The sequence below is a fragment of the Ranitomeya imitator genome, chromosome 8, assembly GCF_032444005.1.
Source record: "Ranitomeya imitator isolate aRanImi1 chromosome 8, aRanImi1.pri, whole genome shotgun sequence".
In the NCBI taxonomy this organism is placed as follows: domain Eukaryota; kingdom Metazoa; phylum Chordata; class Amphibia; order Anura; family Dendrobatidae; genus Ranitomeya; species Ranitomeya imitator.
Genome location: NC_091289.1, coordinates 57,788,345 through 57,811,147, shown reverse-complemented (window position 1 = coordinate 57,811,147; position 22,803 = coordinate 57,788,345). Strand labels below are relative to the sequence as shown.

The 22,803-nt window shown below is 46.6% G+C and overlaps 1 protein-coding gene and 1 long non-coding RNA gene across 4 annotated transcripts in view; one reads left to right on the top strand and one right to left on the bottom strand.

Moving 5' to 3' along the window:
- The window catches only part of TRIOBP (TRIO and F-actin binding protein), a 59,708-nt gene that overhangs the window by 1,864 nt on the left and 35,041 nt on the right, over window positions 1-22,803 (top strand). The window contains exons 1-6 of one of the 3 annotated variants that reach the window (XM_069736983.1): window positions 9,886-10,692; window positions 10,854-10,910; window positions 11,607-11,675; window positions 18,164-18,253; window positions 18,888-18,997; window positions 21,853-22,276. In XM_069736983.1, the coding sequence (XP_069593084.1) occupies window positions 10,642-10,692; window positions 10,854-10,910; window positions 11,607-11,675; window positions 18,164-18,253; window positions 18,888-18,997; window positions 21,853-22,276 (801 nt within the window). In that variant the 5' untranslated portion in view covers window positions 9,886-10,641. Of the gene's footprint in view, window positions 1-9,885; window positions 10,693-10,829; window positions 10,911-11,606; window positions 11,676-18,163; window positions 18,254-18,887; window positions 18,998-21,852; window positions 22,277-22,803 lie in introns of those variants that run through there. The other 2 variants (XM_069736984.1, XM_069736985.1) reach the window with 2 other exon arrangements.
- Window positions 13,043-22,803, bottom strand: part of LOC138647737 (uncharacterized) — a 59,022-nt gene continuing 49,261 nt past the window's right edge. Inside the window, exon 3 of the long non-coding RNA XR_011315027.1 lies at window positions 13,043-13,327. This is a non-coding gene — a long non-coding RNA (uncharacterized lncRNA). The remainder of the gene's footprint in view (window positions 13,328-22,803) is intronic.

Genomic DNA, 22,803 nt, shown 5'->3' with positions numbered 1-22,803 from the left:
TGCACCCCTACCCCACATCACCTCTGCACCCCTACCCCACATCACCTCTGCTCCACCTCTCCCCCCACACCACATCACCTCTGCACCCCTACCCCACATCACCTCTGCACCCCTACCCCACATCACCTCTGCACCCCTACCCCACATCACCTCTGCTCCACCTCTCCCCCCACACCACATCACCTCTGCACCCCTACCTCACATCACCTCTGCACCCCTACCCCACATCACCTCTGCACCCCCACACCACATCACCTCTGCACCCCTACCCCACATCACCTCTGCACCCCTACCCCACATCACCTCTGCACCCCTACCCCACATCACCTCTGCTCCACCTCTCCCCCCACACCACATCACCTCTGCACCCCTACCCCACATCACCTCTGCTCCACCTCTCCCCCCACACCACATCACCTCTGCACCCCCACACCACATCACCTCTGCACCCCTACCCCACATCACCTCTGCACCCCTACCCCACATCACCTCTGCTCCACCTCTCCCCCCACACCACATCACCTCTGCACCCCTACCCCACATCACCTCTGCTCCACCTCTCCCCCCACACCACATCACCTCTGCACCCCTACCCCACATCACCTCTGCACCCCTACCCCACATCACCTCTGCTCCACCTCTCCCCCCACACCACATCTGCTCCACCCTGGCACCCAATATCAGCTCTTCTCTACCTGCACCCCATACCACCCATGCCCCCACGCACCATATACCACCCGTGCCCCCCGCACCCCATACCACCCACACCCCATACCACCCGTGCCCCCCCGCACCCCATACCACCCGTGCCCCCCCGCACCCCATACCACCCGTGCCCCCCCGCACCACATGCCACCCGTGCCCCCCGCACCCGATACCACCTGCACCCCATACCCCCCACACCCCATACCACCTGTGCCCCCCGCACCCCATACCACCTGTGCCCCCCGCACCCCATACCACCTGTGCCCCCCACACCCCATACCACCTGTGCCCCCCGCACCCCATACCACCTGTGCCCCCCGCACCCCATACCACCTGTGCCCCCCACACCCCATACCACCTGTGCCCCCCGCACCCCATACCACCTGTGCCCCCCGCACCCCATACCACCTGTGCCCCCCACACCCCATACCACCTGTGCCCCCCGCACCCCATACCACCTGTGCCCCCCGCACCCCATACCACCTGCACCCCATACCCCCCACACCCCATACCACCTGTGCCCCCCGCACCCCATACCACCTGTGCCCCCCGCACCCCATACCACCTGCACCCCATACCCCCCACACCCCATACCACCTGTGCCCCCCCGCACCCCATACCACCCGTGCCCCCCACACCCCATACCACCCGTGCCCCCCGCACCCCATACCCCCCGCACCCCATACCCCCTGCACCCCATACCACCTGCGCCCCCCCGCACCCCATACCACCTGCGCCCCCCCGCACCCCATACCACCTGAGCCCCCCCGAACCCCATACCACCCGCGCCCCCCGCACCACATGCCACCCCTGCCCCCCGCACCCCATACCACCTGCACCCCATACCCCCCACACCCCATACCACCCGTGCCCCCCGCACACCATATCACCCACGCCCCCCGCACTCCACCCGTGCCCCCCGCACCCCACCCATACGACCCGTGCCCCCCGCACTTTCATACCCTCATGGCAGGAGAGCTGCCCCCTCTGTGACCTGTCCACCACTACAGGTGTGGCAACAGTGCAGTGATATGTGAGGTGGGCACCTTAGTGGGCACACGCGGGCCCTGGAGCTTAGGAGACCCCAGCAGAGAAGTCATATAGACCGGCGATGACTGGGGGCCCTGTTGGAGATTTTGCATTGGTGCCTGGGAGCTAAACTCTGCAGCTGCCATAACGGCGGCCATACTGCTAAACAGCGTGTCTAAAAACACATGGTTAAAGGGGTCGTCCACTTTAAGTTTGTTAAAAAAAACAAAAAAAAAACCCCATACAAATGTGCTTTACACTGGGCGTCTCCTCAGCTGCTATCTGTTATTGTCTGCAGCGCTGACATCCCTGCAGCCCATCACTGAGTTCAGGGGCTTTTTTCCATTCACTTCCATGTAATCCCGGAAGGGCAGGTCCTCTCCATCAGGCTGTCCGGTGTTTGGCTGTCTCCCGCTCCTGTGCACCATGGAGTCAGTGTAGACATTAGTAATAATTCTGTTGCAGTGTTATCGGTGGCACAGTTCAGTCTTTGGTGGTGCGATTCCCGCGTAGCTCAGTGACAGTTCTCGGTGCTGTCCACCCTTCAGTAGTGTCCGGCTGTGGTGCTAGTTCACACACGGGTTTTGATCCGTATGGAGTCTCCGCGCAGTATTCCTGTCCGATTTACAGAGCACATAAATAATAGTCAGCGCCTGCACCCGTCCGCTGTCTGGGCGAGCACACAGACATGTCCGCTGGTCATGAATGTGACTGGTCAGCGAAACTCAGTGCTTGTCTGAACGTAGCCTTAGGCTTTGTGCGCTGACGGTATCCAAGAACAGGAACAATTGTTGTTTTCCCATCAAAATGAACAATTTCATTATCAATTACCGGGGTCTCTCGGGGGCTGCTGGCATTCATGGTAGGACTAGCCTGGCTGTGCGGTCTGTAAGCCAACATCAGCCATACATTTTTCTTTTTTGGGGGGACGAGGCGCCTTAGGAGGAAATGCTGTAACACTGCAGTGATGTGACTCTTCCGGGAAGTCACTAACCCTTCACATTGTCAGGCTTTACAGCACTGTCTATTTACTGTACAGTAATGGTCATCAACCTGTCGCTTATCAGAAGGTCCAGAACTACAACTCTCAGCATCTGGGGAACTGTTAACGGCTGGCCAACCACAGGCTGCGGACCACCATTGTAACAGAGGAGAACCGTCACAGTGCTCTGCTCCACTTACTCCCAGCATCTGTCCTGGGGGGCTACATGGACAGCAGTGACTGGGCAATGATCAGGTGCTGTCTGTCTGTCTGTCCGGGGTCTCCGCAGCCCCCCTAATAAAAGCATTGTCTGGGATGAAACAACCCCTTTATATAATTTGGGGAAGGGCTTGTCACAAATAGTAACAGACATGACATATAACTGGGGTATTAAGAGGGGTTCCTCTATTATTCGGCCTGCCAATCTGTACTGTCTGTATGCTCCCCGCTTCTGCTCACAGTGTCTGTAATTGTCTGCAGCGCTGATATTAGGCTACGTTCACACTAGCGTTCGGCTAGTGTGCGTCGCGCTAGCGTCGGGCGACGCACGCGTCATGCGCCCCTATGTTTAACATGGGGGACGCATGCGTTTTTGCTTGTTGCGTTTTCCGACACGTGCGTCTTTTTTGACGCTAGCGTCGGACCAAGAAAACGCAACAAGTTGCATTTTTCTTGCGTCCGATTTTCGTCAAAAAACGACGCACGCGTCGAAAAACGCAGCGTTTTTGCGTGCGTTTGCACGCGTTTTTCGGAGCGTTGTGCGTCGCCGACGCAGCGGCGCACAACGCTAGTGTGAACGTAGCACATCAGTCGGTGAAATGATGGCACATGGCGCCGAACTCACTGATTGTCTGCAGTGCTCGGCACTGCAGACAATAATAGACAATGGGAACAGCGGAGGAGACTCAGATCCCTGTGTTCTTGTGTGCCCCTCCATGTCTTCTCGCAGGCAGAGGAAGGGGGGACCCAGTGCTGGACCACTCAAGTTAGGTGAGAGGACACTTTGTACACATCATGTAGACAGACACCCGGCTGTTGTCCCCTTATTAATTGCCCCAAGGTGCTGCATAAAGTGAATAAAAACAATCTATACCTTCCTCCAGGAGCAGCACTGATCCTCCGCTCTCAGCCCTGTGCCCCCTGCCAGTCTCCTGAAATAACCTGCTACTACTGATCGGCTGCAGCGTTTACCTCTCTGTCCAAGTGGAAGAAACAATGTTTTATGTCAGGAGTTCAGCATGGACACAGGGCTGACAGCGGAGCAGCGGTGCTGGTCCAGAAAGTAACTACAATTTATTTATTTGCTTTATGCTGTTTTTTTTTTTTGTGAATAAAAAGGTAAATTTTCCTTTTTTATTGTCATATTCGTTGCCATTTTTTTTTTTTTTTACACCAGATCCTTAAAAATGTCACAAGCCGTTCTTGAATTTTGCACAAAGTAAACCAAAAAGTATCTCCTAGTTTTTTTCTTTGTTTTATTTTTATTTATTTTTTTTTAGCTTAAAAAGTCACATAGTAATCAAAAAAGTCACAAAAGTTGTGCAAAACATTTGTCGTGTACATAGAATTATTACTGGAGTAAATTTTGAAACTGTTGCAAATGATAAATGAGGTGAATAAATCTAGTAAGCCCACAGTGCCAAAGCAAACCCCAGACTAATACATGAAAAGGGGGTAAAAAAAAAAGACACGAATGAAAAGTTGAATTTGGCTAAAAAAAAAAAAGTGCAAAAGTAATGATGAATCAGTGCCATTGACTCAGAGGTTACTTTATCAGACAATGGACACTGGACCAGTGCACAGAACACAACTATCTCTTGTGTCCATCACCAGCATAAAATTTAAAACATATTTGAGAGTGAACCCTACAGAAAACTTTAATAGACCATGTAAATCAGTCCAGAAAGTAGTAGTAATCGATGTGCAGTGGCATTAAAAGTTTGGGCACCCCTAATCAAAATTACTGTTATTGTGAACACTTAAGCATGTTGAAGATATGATCTCTAAAAGGGCTAAAGTTAAAGATGACACATTTCCTTTGTATTTTCAGCAAAAAAGTTAGTTTTTTATATTTTAAAAAGGAAAATAGGCCGATGCAAAAATTTGGGCAACCTTGCAAATGTGTGCGCTCATAACTTTGACCAATGTTTCAGACCTTAATTGGCCTGTTAGGCCATGTTCACACTTTGCGGTTTTTACCGCGGAACCGCAGCGATGTTGCAGCTGCGGGTCCGCTTCAGTTTCCATTGCGTTTACAGTAACATGTAAACCCTATGGAAACCGCAAACCGCGGTGCACATGCTGCGGGAAAAAACGTGAGGGAACGCAGCGGTTTACAACCCGCAGCATGTCACTTCTTTGTGCAGAATCGCGGCGGTTCTGCACCCATAGGAATGCATTGATCTGCTTACTTCCCGCATGGGGCTGTGCCCACCATGCGGAAAGTAAGCGGATAATGTGCGGGTGGTACCCAGGGTGGAGGAGAGGAGACTCTCCTCCAGGCCCCAGGAACCATATTTGTGTAAAAAAAAAAAAAAAAAAAAAAAAAAGAATTAAAATAAAAAATAAAGCTATACTCACCTCCCAGCGCTGCACGCGGCCGTCCGGTCTCAGGTTTGCTATGCGAGCAGGACCTGCGGTGGCATCGCGGTCACATGACCATGACGTCACAAAGGTCCTTCTCGCATAGCATCTCTGGAACCGGACCGCCGCCTGCAGTGCCGAGGAGATCGGGACGTCAGAGGGTGAGTATATCATTATTTTTATTATTTTTAACATTACTATTGATGCTGCATATGCAGCATCAATAGTAAAACCAGTGCAGGATAAACCCGCAGCGGAACCCGCAACACAAACCGCGATAAATCTGCAGGGATAACCGCAGCGGGTTTGCCCTGCAGATTTATCAAATTCGCTGCGGGAAAACCCGCGGGAGAACCCGCAGCCCCCTTCCCACGTGTGAACATAGCCTTAGGGTTATGGCTTGTCCACCATCATTGTTAGGAAAGGCCAGGTGATGCACATTTCCCAGCTTTATAAAAACCCAGCCTCCTCTAACCTTGTGCCCAAAAATAGCAGCCATGGTTTCTTCTAAGCAGCTGCCTAGTACTCTGAAAATGAAAATGGTGGAGGCCCAAAAAGCACGAGAAGGTCATAAGAAGATAGCAAAGTGGATTCAAGTTTCCCTTTTCTCAGTTCGAAATGTAATTAAGAAATGGCAGCTAACAGGAACAATGGAGGTCAAGATAAGGTCTAGTGGACCATGCAAAATTTCAGTAAGAGCTGCTTTTAGGCTTGCTAGGGAGGCAAATCGGAACCCCCGCTTGATTGCAAGAGATCATCAGAAAGATGTAGCAGTTGTGGTACATTGTTCTAACTCCTGCACAAATATAGCCATCAAGAGTCATCAGAAGAAAACCTCTCCTGCGTCCTCATCATAAAATTCAGTGCCAGAAGTATGCAAAAGAACATCTGAACCAGCCTGATGCATTTTGGATACAAGTCCTGGGGACTGAAGAGGTTAAAATAGAACACTTTGGCCACAATGATCAAATGTATGTGTGTGGAGAGAAAAGGGCACAGAATTTCAGGAAAAGAACATCTTGCCAACCATTAAGCATGAGGGTGGATCAATCATGTTTTGGGGTTGTTGCAACCAATGGCACAGGGAACATTTCACGGGTAGAGAGAAGAATGGTTTCAATGAAATTTCAACAAATTCTTGATGCAAACATAACACCATCTGTAAAAAAGCTGAAGTTGAACAGAGGATGGCTGGGTAATGATCCTAAACACATGTCTAATCCAGACTAGACTATCTCAAAAGGCGCAAGCTGAAGGTTTAACAATGGCCCTCACAGTCCCCTGATCTGATCATCATTGGAAATCTGTGGCTAGATCTCAAAACAGTAGAGATTGCAAGATGACCCAGGAATCTCACAGAACTGGAAGAATTTTCCTAGAAAGAATGGATTAAAATCCCTCAAACAAGAATTGAAAGGCTCTTGGCTGGCTACGAAAAGTGTTTACAAGCTGTAACACTTTCAAATGGGGGTGCTAATAGTTACTAAACGTACAGGGTGCCCAAATTTTTACATTGACCCATTTTCCTTTTTGTAATTTTCAAAATGTAAAATATTTAAAAAAAAAATCTTTTTTTTTTGTGTGTGTGCATAAAATACAAAGCAAATGTGTCATCTTTAACTTTAGGCCTTATAGAGATCATTTCATCTTCTTCTCACTTAACTGTTCACAGTATCAGTAATTTTGACCAGGGGTGTCCAAACTTTTACATGCCACTGTATATGATGTTTACCCCAGGGCTATGGACATCTGTGATGCTGGAATTATTTATGGCCTGAGAGGTGTAGGCCATCATTATCAATTAATGACATTAATTACCATTAATTATTGCCTTATGAGAACGCAATTATTACTAAGGTGAGGTGTAATATCCGCATTAGTGCCCTTGTTACGATTAGTTATTTTCCTCCCCCGTCCATGACTCGATGCTCTGCACGTTACTACATGTATTATGTAATACTAGTATTTCCAGGCTCAGTAATAGATGGTACAGCCTTCATTCATAGTTTTCAGCTGGTTATTGCTTCTTACTATGTCTGCCCATCCCGTGAGTTCAGTGTGCCGTCGCCCCGGGGTCTTCCATTGTTATTGTGTCTCTCTCAGCTCTTCTTTCTCTACTGATGATTGGTTGTGGATCGCGCCGTACGACGTGTATGTTCGCGTCGGGTTGTGTCATCTGGTTAGTTCTTCCTATTCCTTGTGTTCCTGTCATGTACACAGTCCCCTCATACACATCGCTAGTCGGGGGTCCCTTTTCTGCGAAGGTTGTATTGGGTGTACACGGTTACCTCATACACATTGCTAGTCGGGGTCCCTTTTTTGTGATGGTTGTACACCTCGCTAGTCGGGGTCCCTTTTCTGTGATGGTTATATAGGGTGTACACGGTTACCTCATACACATTGCTAGTCGGGGTCCCTTTTTTGTGATGGTTGTACTGGGTGTACACGGTCCCCTCATACACATCGCTAGTCGGGGTCCCTTTTCTGTGATGGTTGTACTGGGTGTACACAGTCCCCTCATACACATCGCTAGTCGGGGTCCCTTTTCTGTGATGGTTGTATTGGGTGTACACGGTTACCTCATACACATTACTAGTCGGGGTCCCTTTTCTGTGATGGTTGTACTGGGTGTACACGGTCCCCTCATACACATTGCTAGTCGGGGTCCCTTTTCTGTGATGGTTGTACTGGGTGTACACGGTTACCTCATACACATCGCTAGTCGGGGTCCCTTTTCTGTGATGGTTGTACTGGGTGTACACGGTCCCCTCATACACATCGCTAGTCGGGGTCCCTTTTCTGTGATGGTTGTATTGGGTGTACACGGTTACCTCATACACATCGCTAGTCGGGGTCCCTTTTCTGTGATGGTTGTATTGGGTGTACCGGTCCCCTCATACACATCGCTAGTCGGGGTCCCTTTTCTGTGATGGTTGTATTGGGTGTACACGGTCCCCTCATACACATCGTTAGTTGGGGTCCCTTTTCTGTGATGGTTGTATTGGGTGTACACGGTCCCCTCATACACATCGCTAGTCGGGGTCCCTTTTCTGTGATGGTTGTATTGGGTGTACACGGTTACCCGTCATTCATAGTTTTCAGCTGGTTATTGCTTCTTACTATGTCTGCCCATCCCGTGAGTTCAGTGTGCCATCGCCCCGGGGTCTTCCATTGTTATTGTGTCTCTCTCAGCTCTTCTTTCTCTACTGATGATTGGTTGTGGATCGCGCCGTACGACGTGTATGTTAGCGTCGGGTTGTGTCATCTGGTTAGTTCTTCCTATTCCTTGTGTTCCTGTCATGTACACAGTCCCCTCATACACATCGCTAGTCGGGGGTCCCTTTTCTGCGAAGGTTGTATTGGGTGTACACGGTTACCTCATACACATTGCTAGTCGGGGTCCCTTTTTTGTGATGGTTGTACACCTCGCTAGTCGGGGTCCCTTTTCTGTGATGGTTATATAGGGTGTACACGGTTACCTCATACACATTGCTAGTCGGGGTCCCTTTTTTGTGATGGTTGTACTGGGTGTACACGGTCCCCTCATACACATCGCTAGTCGGGGGTCCCTTTTCTGTGATGGGTGTACACAGTCCCCTCATACACATCGCTAGTCGGGGTCCCTTTTCTGTGATGGTTGTACTGGGTGTACACAGTCCCCTCATACACATTACTAGTCGGGGTCCCTTTTCTGTGATGGTTGTACTGGGTGTACACGGTCCCCTCATACACATTGCTAGTCGGGGTCCCTTTTCTGTGATGGTTGTACTGGGTGTACACGGTTACCTCATACACATCGCTAGTCGGGGTCCCTTTTCTGTGATGGTTGTATTGGGTGTACACGGTTACCTCATACACATCGCTAGTCGGGGTCCCTTTTCTGTGATGGTTGTATTGGGTGTACCGGTCCCCTCATACACATCGCTAGTCGGGGTCCCTTTTCTGTGATGGTTGTATTGGGTGTACACGGTCCCCTCATACACATCGTTAGTTGGGGTCCCTTTTCTGTGATGGTTGTATTGGGTGTACACGGTCCCCTCATACACATCGCTAGTCGGGGTCCCTTTTCTGTGATGGTTGTACTGGGTGTATACGGTTACCTCATACACATCGCTAGTCGGGGTCCCTTTTCTGTGATGGTTGTACTGGGTGTACACAGTCCCCTCATACACATCGCTAGTCGGGGTCCCTTTTCTGTGATGGTTGTACTGGGTGTACATAGTCCCCTCATACACATCGCTAGTCGGGGTCCCTTTTCTGTGATGGTTGTACTGGGTGTACACGGTCCCCTCATACACATCGCTAGTCGGGGTCCCTTTTCTGTGATGGTTGTATTGGGTGTACACGGTTACCTCATACACATCGCCAGTCGGGGTCCCTTTTCTGTGATGATTGTACTGAGCTTCGAATGTCAATCTGGGAAAGTAATAACCTGCTAGATCATGCTACATTCATTAAAAAGGATTTTCCAGGAATGTAATACCTATTCTTCACGTACACCATCAGTATGAGATTGCGTGCTGGGACCCCCAACAATCAGTTGACAGAAGGCACCATGGCGCTTGGATGTGGCACTCCTCACTATATTGACTGGTACCGCAAGCTCTAACATACAGGTGAATGGCAGATGCTTGCACAATGCCAACTTTATTTGCCTGGGGCGCCCGCCCATCTGATATTGATGACATACTAAGGTCAGGAAAATCCCGTTACTGTACGGAGATTTTTTTTTTATTATACCGCTCTGTAATACTTTGCACTATATAACTGCCATCTTGGACATCCTGAACGTGTCCTACAAAAGAAATCTTGCTATCGCACCATCACCATTGATACCTGAGCCCTGTAGTATGTCGCGTCCTATTAACCAGCTGCATGCTGACAGTTTCTCTGATCATTCAGCGTCTCCTATATACCAGTAGGGTATTGGGTGTCTAAAATGCTTATGCTCTCTATGGGGCAGTCTCACTTTTCGCCCGTCTCATGCGGTATTCACAAGGTGAAACCAAATCTGCTACATCCGTCGTATGTCTCTCTCTGCCCCCCTTTGCCCTCGAACTAACGGGCCTGTGGCCAAGGGGCGGGTGTCACCAGCGTCCCTGCCATGCACACAACAACTCTGTAACTGGAGAAGGAAAGGGCTGGAGAGGGGGACTGGACTCAGTCACATCAGACTCTCATGTGCTGGCGAGATAGAAGAAAAAATAGATTGAGTCCCCTAAATGTATAGATAGACTGGAGGAAGTCTGTAGGACATGGCTTGGGTCTTGTGGCCATGACAGAAGAATTGCCTTCCAAGAAGAACAAACTTCATTGAGGCACCGTGGTGGTGAGACGTGCCCATGTTGCCCAGTAATACGCCCTCTGAGAGAGGTGCCAGCTCTGACCTGGAGGTATGAAGTCCTCCGCCAAGGACCACGTTTATCCTCCTGTGGTGTTGCATCCCTTTCATGTTCGGTCTCTACTGTACACATACATAGTCGTATTAACCCCTTCCGCTCTTTTTGTACTACTGAATGTTCAGTTGCAGTCCATGTGTGTTTTCTCTCAACAGCCCGACCTGCTGAACTTCAAGAAGGGCTGGATGTCCTTGCTGGACGCAAATGGAGAGGTGGGTGTAGATCTGTGTGCTGTGATGTCTGCTACTTGGTCAGTAGTGGTGCGCCGTGAGCTCAGCTGTGGCTATTACCCCCGCCACCGTAGCCATGTGTACATAGCTTTGCCCATGTACAGGGAATGTGTCTCTATGGGCTCTGGAGGTGGCCAACGTCTATGGCCAGACCTGTAAGTATTGTATACCGTGTCTTCGGACCAGTAAGGGAATATTTATTCTCTTCTGTTCTGTTTGCTGTATCCCTGGAGCCATTGTTTTCCCAGCCAGCATACAGAGCCCTTACCTGCTGCCGGTGTTTTCCAGGTGTATATAATGTTAGCTGCCAGCCTGGTATACAGGATATTACAGCGACGCTGTCTCTGGATACAGCGTATGGAGCGCAGACGGGTCCGCTCAGAGGCTGCTGGACGGGAGCCATGAGATTGTCCTCCTACCTCCCGGCATCCACACCACTTCCTTTATTTAGCCGTCCTGGTTCAATGATACCTGTGCTTTAGGCCACAACAACAGCATCATGCCAGGCCATAATAATAATAATAAGATGCCACGAGGTAAGAGGCGAATCCCAGAGGTCCCGTATGACGGCCACAGATTACTGACCTGGCCGATGGACCGGGTCCTGTGACTCTATTGGCACCAAGTCCACATGTAATCATACTGAGGATGTAATTTACTTTTCATCCTTCCTCGTAGTGGAAGAAGCACTGGTTTGTCCTGACGGATTCCAGCCTCAGATATTACAGAGACTCCAATGCTGAAGAGGTGAGCATCTAGTTTCCAAATGGGCCATTTTCTGTTTTTGATAAAAAAGTGTCAATGTATTAAAAGGGTTGTCCTGCCAAGTCTGCATTCAGTCTATATGACCGCAGACTTGTGAATCTTCACAGTGCGCATGCTGTGATGATTCTCTGGTGTTGGCGGTGGACGCATGACAGCAGGTATGTGATTTGTATACATGCGGTCACCTGCCGACTAGACTTGCGCAACCACGCTCAATGCATGTGTATTGAGTGAGGCTGGACATGTCAAGTCGGCATATTACCGGACGAATGCAAATCTCATACTTGCGTCCTCATGACCGTCCCCACTTGGTACCTGAGAATTCTAGCAGTGTACATACTGTGAGGATTCACATATCTGCAGTCATGTAGTTGACTAGACATCTACACTAAGGACGGACAACCCCTTGAAGTGGTAGAAGTATGTTTTATTTGGCCATATTCACTTCTCATTCACTTGAGCTCGAGCTGTCAGAGAAATGTGTATAAGATGTTGCCGTAAACATTATTTGTGGGATCTTTTAACCTCTATCTGTTTGTATGGTATGAAATATCGGCGATGACCTTGTGATGGATAGCGTTGTCTGCTGGACCTTGTGATGGATAGCGTTGTGTGCACTATAAGGAAAGACAGTGTTTAATGGTTCAGGGTGCTTGGTCATGCACTGTAGGAATCTAACTACAATTGTGGAAATCACCCCCACTAATCAGCCGCAAGTGACTGAACTTTGGGCCATGGAGAATGAAATCTACTTGCCTAATAGATGAGGATTCTCGGTGAGGAATGCCTCCATTCATTCAGAATTCACCGAATTTAAAGGTTATTTAAAATGGGCGTTGTAAATTACACATTCACGTAAAATAATTTGTGACTGGTGGATACATTCTTATTACTTGTTTTTTACCCTTTTATATGTATGCTAGGTGGTGGCCCGATTCTAACGCATCGGGCATTCTAGAATATGTATGTAGTTTATTTATGAAGATTTCAGAATAATGCAATGAATACACAGGATTCGGCTGGCCAGCCGCGACCAATTAGCGAAGTGTGGTTCAAATCCTGCGGCAATTCGCGGCCGGACTGCGCCTGTCTCTGATTGGTCCGACAAACAGATGGAAGTGGACCTTCGACGATTACACTGGTCAACGCAATTTTTTCTGGCAAAAGGTTTAAAAACATACTTTAAGTCAATTTTGGCTGCTGATTACGAATATGAACTCCGTTTTTGGCTATCACATCAGGATTTCGAGATATTTTCAATTTTTTATGAAAATGACTCCTAATGTTTTATGATAAAAACACATGATTTTCGGTGCTACATTTTGTATATTTTTAATCAAGGAATAACAAAGATTACAAAGTCTATGTACAGAAAATGAAATATACTTACAGAATTAAACTACAAAATATAAAAACACATATACATGGCACACAGATGAATGACAAATGGCAGTTATTGGAACTTTCTTTCTTGGCTGATCTGTGATGTACATCTTCTGGGTTGTCTCTCATCAAGCTCCAGCAATAGTCAGCCATCATATGTGAGTCTCACCGGCCTTGATACCGTTCTTCCATTGTTTTAATGTCCTGATGCAAACGCTCCCCTTGTTCCTCGCTCACATCCCCAAGGTTCTCTGGAAAAAAAGTCCAAATGGCTGTGTAAATAGTGACTCTTGATACTCATTCTACATCCAAGATTTCGCAGACTCATTAGTAGCTCTTCCACGATCTCTTCATAGTTGTCTGCTTTCTTATTCCCTAGAAAATTCTGCACCACATTACAAAATGCATTCCAAGCTCTATCTTCTGTCTCATTCATTGATGTGATAAAATTTGGGTTTCTGATAAGTGTTCTTATTTGAGGTCCATCAAATATTCCAGCCTTTTTCTTCTCTTCACTAAGGCTACGTTCACATTTGCGCCGCTCCCGGCTGCGTCGGGCGCAGCCGCGGCGACGCACGCGCCCCTATATTTAACATGGGGGCGCATGGACATGAGTTGCATTTGCGTTTTGCGACGCATGCGTCAGGGCGCAGGGAACGCTGCATGATGCAGTTTTTCCTGCGCCCAAAACCATGCAAAAAGCGACGCATGCGTCGCAAAACGCAGCGTTTGTGCATGCGTTCATATTTGCGTTGTGCGTTGCGTCGCCGACGCAGCGCCGCACAATGCAAATGTGAACGTAGCCTAAGACCAGGAAAAGTTGAACATACAGTATATAGTTAAAGCATTCTCCACTGTGATTGAGAGCTTTGAAGAACTGCTTCATCAATCCAAGTTTTATATGTAAGGGAGGAAAGACAATGCCCTTCCTATCCACTAGAGGATCATGGATGACATTCTTATCGCCAGATGCCAAACTCTGTCGCTGAGGCCATTCAGTTTTCACCCAATGCTCTGCTGTAGCTCTACTGTCCCAGTAGCACAGAAAACAAGGGTGTTATCATTTATTGGGAGACTAAGGCTGTGTGCACACGCTGCGGATTTTGCTGCGGATCCGCAGCAGTTTTCCCAAAGTTTACAGTACAATGTAAACCTATGGGGAAAAAAAACGCTGTGCACATGCTGCGGAAAAAGCCGCGCGGAAACGCTGCGGATTATTTTCCGCAGCATGTCAATTATTTGTGCGGATTCCGCAGCGGGTTTTAACCAGCACCAATAGGAAAGTGCTGGTGAAAACCCGCAGAAGAATCCGCAGAAGAATCCGCAGTGAAAACCACAGTGGTTTTGCACTGTGGATTTTCCAAATCCACTGCGGAAAAATCCGCAGGAAAATCCGCAGCGTGGGCACATACCCTAAATGAAAACTAAATTTACCTTGGTGAACCGTATAAACTGGCACTTTTCATACACTACTTATATTTATCATGGAATTCTTGAAAATGGGCCATATACCTGTACAGCAAAAACGTGATGTGATAGAGAAATTATAAGATCAGATTTGAATTCAGCACCCTCAAATTAGTTTAAAACTGTTCTTAAAGTCCATGCCAGAAAAACTATTTTTTTTTGCAGACCAGTGTGTATGTATGTGTGTATATGTATATATATATAATATATACAGTTAGGTACATATATATTTGGACAGAGACAACATTTTTCTAATTTTGGATATAGACATTACCAGAATGAATTTTAAACAAAACAATCCAGATGCAGTTGAAGTTCAGACTTTCAGCTTTCATTTGAGGGTATCCACATTAAAATTTGATGAAGGGTTTAGGAGTTTCAGCTCCTTAACATGGGCCACCCTGTTTTTAAAGGGACCAAAAGTAATTGGACAGATTCAATAATTTTAAATAAAATGTTTATTTTCAGTTCTTGGTTGATAACCCTTTGTTGGCAATGACTGCCTGAAGTCTTGAACTTATGGACATCAAAAGACGCTGTGTTTCCTCCTTTTTGATGCTCTGCCAGGCCTTCACTGTGGTGGTTTTCAGTTGCTGTTTGTTTGTGGCCTTTCTGTCTGAAGTTTAGTCTTTAACAAGTGAAATGCTGCTCAGTTGAGTTGAGATCAGGTGACTGACTTGGCCATTCAAGATTATTCCACTTCTTTGCTTTAATAAACTCCTGGGTTGCTTTGGCTTTATGCTTTGGGTCATTATCCATCTGTAGTATGAAACGACGACCAATCAGTTTGGCTGCATTTGGCTGGATCTGAGCACACAGTATGGCTCTGAATACCTCAGAATTCATTTGGTTACTTCTATCCTGTGTCACATCATCAATAAATACTAGTGACCCAGTGCCACTGGCAGCCATGCATGCCCAAGCCATCACACTGCCTCTGCCGTGTTTTACAGATGATGTGGTATGCTTTGGATCATGAGCTGTACCACGCCTTCGCCATACTTTTCTCTTTCCATCATTCTGGTAGAGGTTGATCTTGCTTTCATCTGTCCAAAGAATGTTCTGCCAGAACTGTGCTGGCTTTTTTGGATGTTTTTTTAGCAAAGTCCAGTCTAGCCTTTTTATTCGTGATGCTTATGAGTGGCTTGCACTGTGCAGTGAACCCTCTGTATTTACTTTCATGCAGTCTTCTCTTTATGGTAGATTTGGATATTGATACGCCGACCTCCTGGAGAGTGTTGTTCACTTGGTTGGCTGTTGTGAAGGGGTTTCTCTTCACCATGGAGATTATTCTGCGATCATCCACCACTGTTGTCTTCCGTGGGCGCCCAGGTCTTTTTGCATTGATGAGTTCACCAGTGCTTTCTTTCTCAGGATGTACCAAACTGTAGATTTTACCACTCCTAATATTGTAGCAATTTCTCGGATGGGTTTTTTCTGGTTTCACAGCTTAAGGATGGCTTGTTTCACCTGCATGGAGAGCTCCTTTGACCACATGTTTACTTCACAGTAAAACCTTCCAAATGCAAGCACCACACCTCAAATCAACTCTAGGCGTTATATCTGCTTAATTGATAATGACATAACAAAGGGATCGCCCACACCTGTCCATGAAATAGCCTTGAAGTCAATTGTCCAATTACTTTTGGTCCCTTTAAAAACAGGGTGGCACATGTTAAGGAGCTGAAACTCCTAAACCCTTCATCCAATTTTAATGTGGATACCCTCAAATGAAAGCTGAAAATCTGAACTTCAACTGCATCTGAATTGTTTTGTTTAAAATTCATTGTGGTAATGTCTATAACCAAAATTAGAAAAATGTTGTCTCTGTCCAAATATATATGGACCTAACTGTGTGTGTGTGTATATATATATATATATATTATATTTGAAGCGGCTTGCTCCGTAAGAATACAAACACTTGCTCTGCGTTTCTTGAAAATCTGCAACATGTACATCTGGCCTTAGTGTGAAATACTGTCCCACAGCCTCTGGCTTGGCTTGTTGGCAGCATGCAGCTGCCACGAACAGTCCCATCTATATGCATCTGACACCTAAGGAGATATGCCTGGAAGCTTTGTATAATTGTAGGAAAGCAAAATGTCTGCTGTATAATAACTGTTGGTTTGTGTCCGGAACACTTCTGGGAGGCATTTGTGCAAGTTTTGAAGAATTCATCAATCAGGGATGAAAAAGGAGTATAACATAAACAGTCATTATGGACGTCAGCCAAGTTGAGCTGTAAGAAACATAGAAACGAAGTGTTATGTGAAGGTTTGATGCATTACAGTGGTGTAATACTGTATGTTGGAGACTCCTCCAAGTTCTCTCCAAAGAGGAGCAGAAATAAGTAGGAAACCACTGTAGTTTTCTGTAACATGTGGGCAGAGGTCATCATTAGTGATGAGCGCGTGTGTTATCCGAGTGTCTTCGGTGTGGTTGAATACTATGTCCGGGTCCCTGCCGCTGCATGTCTCCTGACTGTCAGGCATTCCCCTCATGTATTGCGGCTGTTCAGCAATCTCTGCATGTGTTGCAGCTGTTCGGCAATCCCCTCATGTGTTGCGGCTGTTCGGTAATCCCTGCATGTGTTGCGGCTGTTCAGTAATCCCCTCATGTGTTGCGGGTGTTTGGCAATCCCCTCATGTGTTGCGGCTGTTCGGCAATCCCCTCATGTGTTGCGGCTGTTCGGCAATCCCCTCATGTGTTGCGGCTGTTCGGTAATCCCCTCATGTGTTGCGGCTGTTGGGTAATCCCCTCATGTGTTGCGGGTGTTTGGCAATCCCCTCATGTGTTGCGGCTGTTTGGCAATCCCCTCATGTGTTGCGGCTGTTGGGTAATCCCCGCATGTGTTGCGGCTGTTCGGTAATCCCCTCATGTGTTGCGGCTGTTCGGCAATCCTTGCATGTGTTGCGGCTGTCGTACAGCTGAGAGACCTGCAGCCACGGGGACTTGAATATAGTATTCTAGCAGACCTTAGATACTCAAATAACACCTGAGCATGCTCAGATAACACCTTATTCAAGCACATTCCCTCATCACTAGCCATCATACACAGATTTTTGCTCCCTGTACTACAAAAAAAATCCAGATATTACATTTTCTGAGTTTGTATTTGAAAATGCTGAATTATTAGCGTTTGATGCAACTAGATTATACTCTTAATAATCAGATCTTTCTGATGTATTTTTTCCCATTTGAAGAGGGAGGAATTTTGGTAAAAATACAATTCTAATAGGGTGTTGATACAAATACAGTCTCCTGCAGCACCACAATTAAATGTGGAGGAGGCCGTGCCCAGGATTTCAGGTTTATTGGGTCTGTGTGATGTGTGTACTGAAGGATCTGAGTTTATGGGGCAATATTTAGGGTAGAGTTTATCAGTCAGTTTCGTGGTGTTTCTATCACAGTTAGCAGTCTCCTAACACTAAATAGGTGTAAGTTTGCTGTACGAAATTACAACGTTCTGACTCATCCTAAGTCTGCGTTGTCGCTCACCATTTTGTGCAGGGCTTTGTGTGTAGATCGGCGCGTAGATAGCAGCTTTATAAGAAATAATAAAGTGAATGCGAGTGGGGAGCAATGGTGCAAGTCTTAACATATTTTCCTCCACTCCTCAGGCAGATGAATTAGATGGGGAGATTGATCTGCGAACTTGTACGGACGTGCCGGAGTTTGCTGTACAGAGGAATTATGGCTTCCAGATTCATGTGAGATGATTTGCAGAAATTACATGTTCATATGTCAGTGTGTTGTAGTATTTTATGTCACTGATATTTTATCTAGAAGTAAAACTGACGTGGACACTTTGTTTTTGCTACCATCGTCCTTTACCAGTCAGCAGCCATTGCCCTTTTTTATGGCAGTAGTCTAATAAGACCTCATGCAGACAAGGCTTTACCCATTGCTGAGTGTTACAGACAGTACTTGGGAAATAAGAGGATATTTTATATTACTACGTTTCTGGAAAAGGAAAGGTAAACTCCCAGATAAAACCTTCCTGTGCTGCCTGCAGTAAGACGATGTTTCAGGTCGTCTGTACCCCGACACTGCAGGCATATGCAACCCTTACTAGCTTTTTTCTTTTTTTTTTGAGCCTGTACATAAGGGATGTAAACATTGAATAAAGTTGAACTGATACTCTGTTCAGTGTGTAGTGGCCGCTGCCGAGTACTGCAGATCAGCTCCTGTTCTATTAGGCCAGAGCTCTAAGAGCATCTGACCTGTGGGAGCCAAGTGTCCACTCCTTAGTGATCTGATATGAATGACATATTGCCAGGATAGATCACCATTATTATTTATCTGGACATGCCATTTGTTTTAATCATCTTACGCTTCTTCTAGACAAATGAAGGTGTATTCACACTTTCCGCCATGACATCTGGTATAAGGAGAAACTGGATCGAAGCACTGAGAAAGAATGTCCACCCAGTTTCCATCCCTGATGTGACCAAGTAAGCGTCTGTTACTCTTCTGTTAGAACTTTGGACTTAAAACTATTTGGAACTATGACAAAATCTATACGGGGTCCAAGTTATCATGTGACTTTTACATAATACGGATGGCTTTGATGAACCTGCACCTCGCCACCACGCCTGATGTCACTATTACGTCAGAAGGATCATGTAGTGCGGCCTCCCCACTTACACCAATGTGACTTTCCACACTCCCCAGGGACACGAGATCAGCTTGGTACAGTTTTACACAGACAACCCCTGTCCACACAGGACCAGGGAGGCACAGGGAGTGAGAGGATGTGGTGCACGCAGACGCACCACACGCTCTCACAAACCTGACAGACTGAGGGGCTCCTTTCCCACTAGCACCAGTTAAACAGAGCACTGCCAGCCCGGTAGGACTGCCACCAGTTCCTCGTTTAATATAAGCCCATTCCGTTAATGGGATTATAAAAATAAAGATTATAGGGTCAAAAACCAGCCCCGATGGCATAGAAAGTTAAACCGAGATTACGAACGTGTGGATTGAGATAAGAGCAGCCCAAGTTTACTAGACAATAAACTGTATAAAAAATGGTTATTCATATACAATGGTGAGATATGCAAGTACAAAAGATATATAAGTGGATGGATTATGCCAAATACCAGTTTGCTGTTCTACCCTGGGCCGCAGCGGGCATTGGCTGCTAACTGGTTCCTTCACAGCACGTTATTCGATGTGGCCCCCACTTTCGAAGTGAACAACAAGCATAACAGCTTGAACAGCATAGCATGGCCTTACACTAGCCTTTATCCCCTTTGGGTCACTCCGCTCCTGCCCTCTGAGCTGAACCTAAATCCCATCCCCTTGCCTCTAGCAGCTAAAAACTGCAAAAGCTAAGTGTTCGGTCCATTTCAGAGATCTTGAAAATGTAACTGGTGTGTGACCAGGACTTACGATAAGTTCATATTCTCCCTATGAAATCATAGCAGACTCATCAAAGCAGTTGGACCGCATGGTTTCTATACAGGGGGTCTTCCTGTAGTAGCTTGATACTAGCTAGCTGGTGGGGGTGTGAATTTCTTCTCTGAAGCTGAGAATGCTGGGCCCCCCTCCTGAGCCAGGTGTCCTGTTACAGCTGCACAAGTAAGGGGGTTTCATAATCCCATGCCAAATAGGATACAAATGATTGACTTGAAATTATACCCCCAATATTCTTCACAATTGCCTTAAGCAATTCACTCTGGCCGCTGTACAGTTTTCACATCAAAAGGTCGCTATGTGGATTAACCCAATCGCTAAACGATGTAACGAGAAATTAAAAAACTTCATAATTACGCTTTTTTGGTTGACGCTACATATCAGAATGATCGAATCTACACCAAAATGGTATTGATAAAAACATCATAAAGGCAGTTCTAGCATTTAGTCAACATGGTAAGACAAACAAACTGGAATTGCACCTTTTGAAATTTCACCTCACTTAGTGTATTGGTTTTCCAGTACACAATATGTTAAAACAAATGGTGTCGTTCAAAAGTACAACTCGTCCCGCAAAAAACAAGCCCTCACATGGCTATTTTGACCGAAAAATAGAAAAGTTATGGCTCTGGGATTTAGAGGAGCAGAAAACGGAAATACCTCTGGTCGTGAACGTATTAAAAAAAAAAAAAAAAAATAGTACACTGCATGTACAATAGCCCTGAATGATGGCCTGTATCCAGAAAAGTAAAGCTCTGACCACCATAAAGAAATTGAAGGGCTTGTGTAGCACCGCTCTCCTCTGTAATCTGACATGGCTGCTGCACCCAGGTGAGATAGTTGCCCCTGCAAAAATCCAACATCCAGGCGTTATTGAGCTTGTATTTAATAGATCATATGCCCTATACCTGATCAAACATGAAAATGACATGATGATTGCGATATATGGCGGCATAGTCCCACTAAGTCAAGTAGCCAAGTGAAATGCCAAAATAACATTTTGGTGACCATTGGCTTGTGTTTTTTTTTTTTTTTTTTAAGGTTTTACAGCAGATATGATAAATTAAAGGAGAACATCAATGTTTATGCCAAAATAGTTAAAAGCATCTTCATTATTTTATATTCCATAAATGGATTAGGCAAAAGATCTGTAAGATATGTTCGCACGTTGCTTTATTCTGCAGCCAAAACCCGATCCCTGGGCAGTAAAAAGGCTGCAAACAAAAATTGGGTTTTTGCTGTGTTTTTACTGCATGTTTCAGGATCCTACAGTTCAGCTTTCCTTCCACCATGCATACACGAACAATGTGAGGTGTTAGGGCAGCAATGCAAGACATATGTGATGCCATAAAACACTTTGGGGTGGAAAAAGGCAATTTGATTAAATTATTTAGTGGAAATTTTTTTTTTTTACATCTGAAAAGTGACTATTCTGAACAGAACAGCTGGAACATATGAAGCACGGTCGTGAACTAAGGTTGTGAGTTCATGAAAAAATACACAATTGAAAATGTGAAAACAGCAGGGGGAGTGGAATTGGTCGGGCGTAGTTCACCTAAGACATTGGCAGTGCATTGACTTGGTCAGGCTTTGTTTACTTTAACATGCATCACTATGTTAATAGGGTTGTCCACTACTTGGAATAACCCCTTCTCGTTTCCCATGTTTGACCCCATTAAAGTAAAAGCACCTATACTCACTTCCCATCCCGGTGCTGTTCCAGCACACTCGTTCCTGGGGTTAACATGACCGTGCCATGTCACGTGAGCCCTGTGCCCACTCGGCGCTGGCGTCGCTGCCCCCCGCCTTCATACTTGTTGAGGAGCACTGTTGCAGATGGTGGCACTGGTGTACATTATACCTGACATTTCTGCACATTTCTCTTTTTCAGGCTGTCTGAGAGCAATAAGGAGAATACATTTGTTCCCACGCGTCAGAGTCAGAGACCAGATGAACTTCGGCTTGGCTCAGAAGTCCGAGCCAGGAAAGTGGAGCTGGCAGGATCTCGCCAAGGTTCCTTTGATTATGTGGAGTTGTCCCCACTGTCCCCCGGAGAGGAGCGGGATCAAAGATCGGAGGAGCGCAGACGCTGGTTTGAAGCTCCCCCTGGAGGAGACTCTTCTTCTACACGTCGTATCGCACAGACCCCACTCACAGAGGAGCAAAAGCAACGCCTCGGTGACGATATTGAGGCTAAATGGAGGGAGCTGGAGCGGCTACCATTGCGAGACACAAAGCAGACGTCCCTTACGTGTCTACTAGGCGGGAGCAGAAACAGGACTGGTGGAGAAAGCACGGCGGCACTTGAGAAGCAGGTACGTACAGTGCTATTATTTTATTTCTACTTTAATGCACTTTGTTGTGTTTTGAAGCTTGTATTGTGCCATGCAATAACGAGGCTTCAGGCGACACATAGGGACATGAGAAATGTAGGGACAGAAGCTGGGATTGCTCTCCTGTGATGGTAACTGTGGCCTCTTCTGGTAAGGAATATCCTGACCATTGATATGAAGGCGTGAAGGTGGCATATGCTGGAGCACGAGATCATGAAGGAGAACCTGCTGAGGTCCACGAAAGCTCCCTGCCTTCCGCCAAACCAGAGAGCACAATGTGCTGACGTTTTCTGTGGGTCCCCTGTGGTGTGCCAGTGACTTTTGCAGCTTTCAAATGTACTAATAAATGTGACATTTTATATAGAAATCACACCTTCCATCGCTGGAGAATCTTTCCTTTTTTTGCATTGACTTACGACTTATTTTTTTTAGTGCAGCCCTCTTTGCTATAGATGGAGCTATACGTCATACTGTCTTTACCAGTAGTTGTGGGGCTTTATGGTGATGAA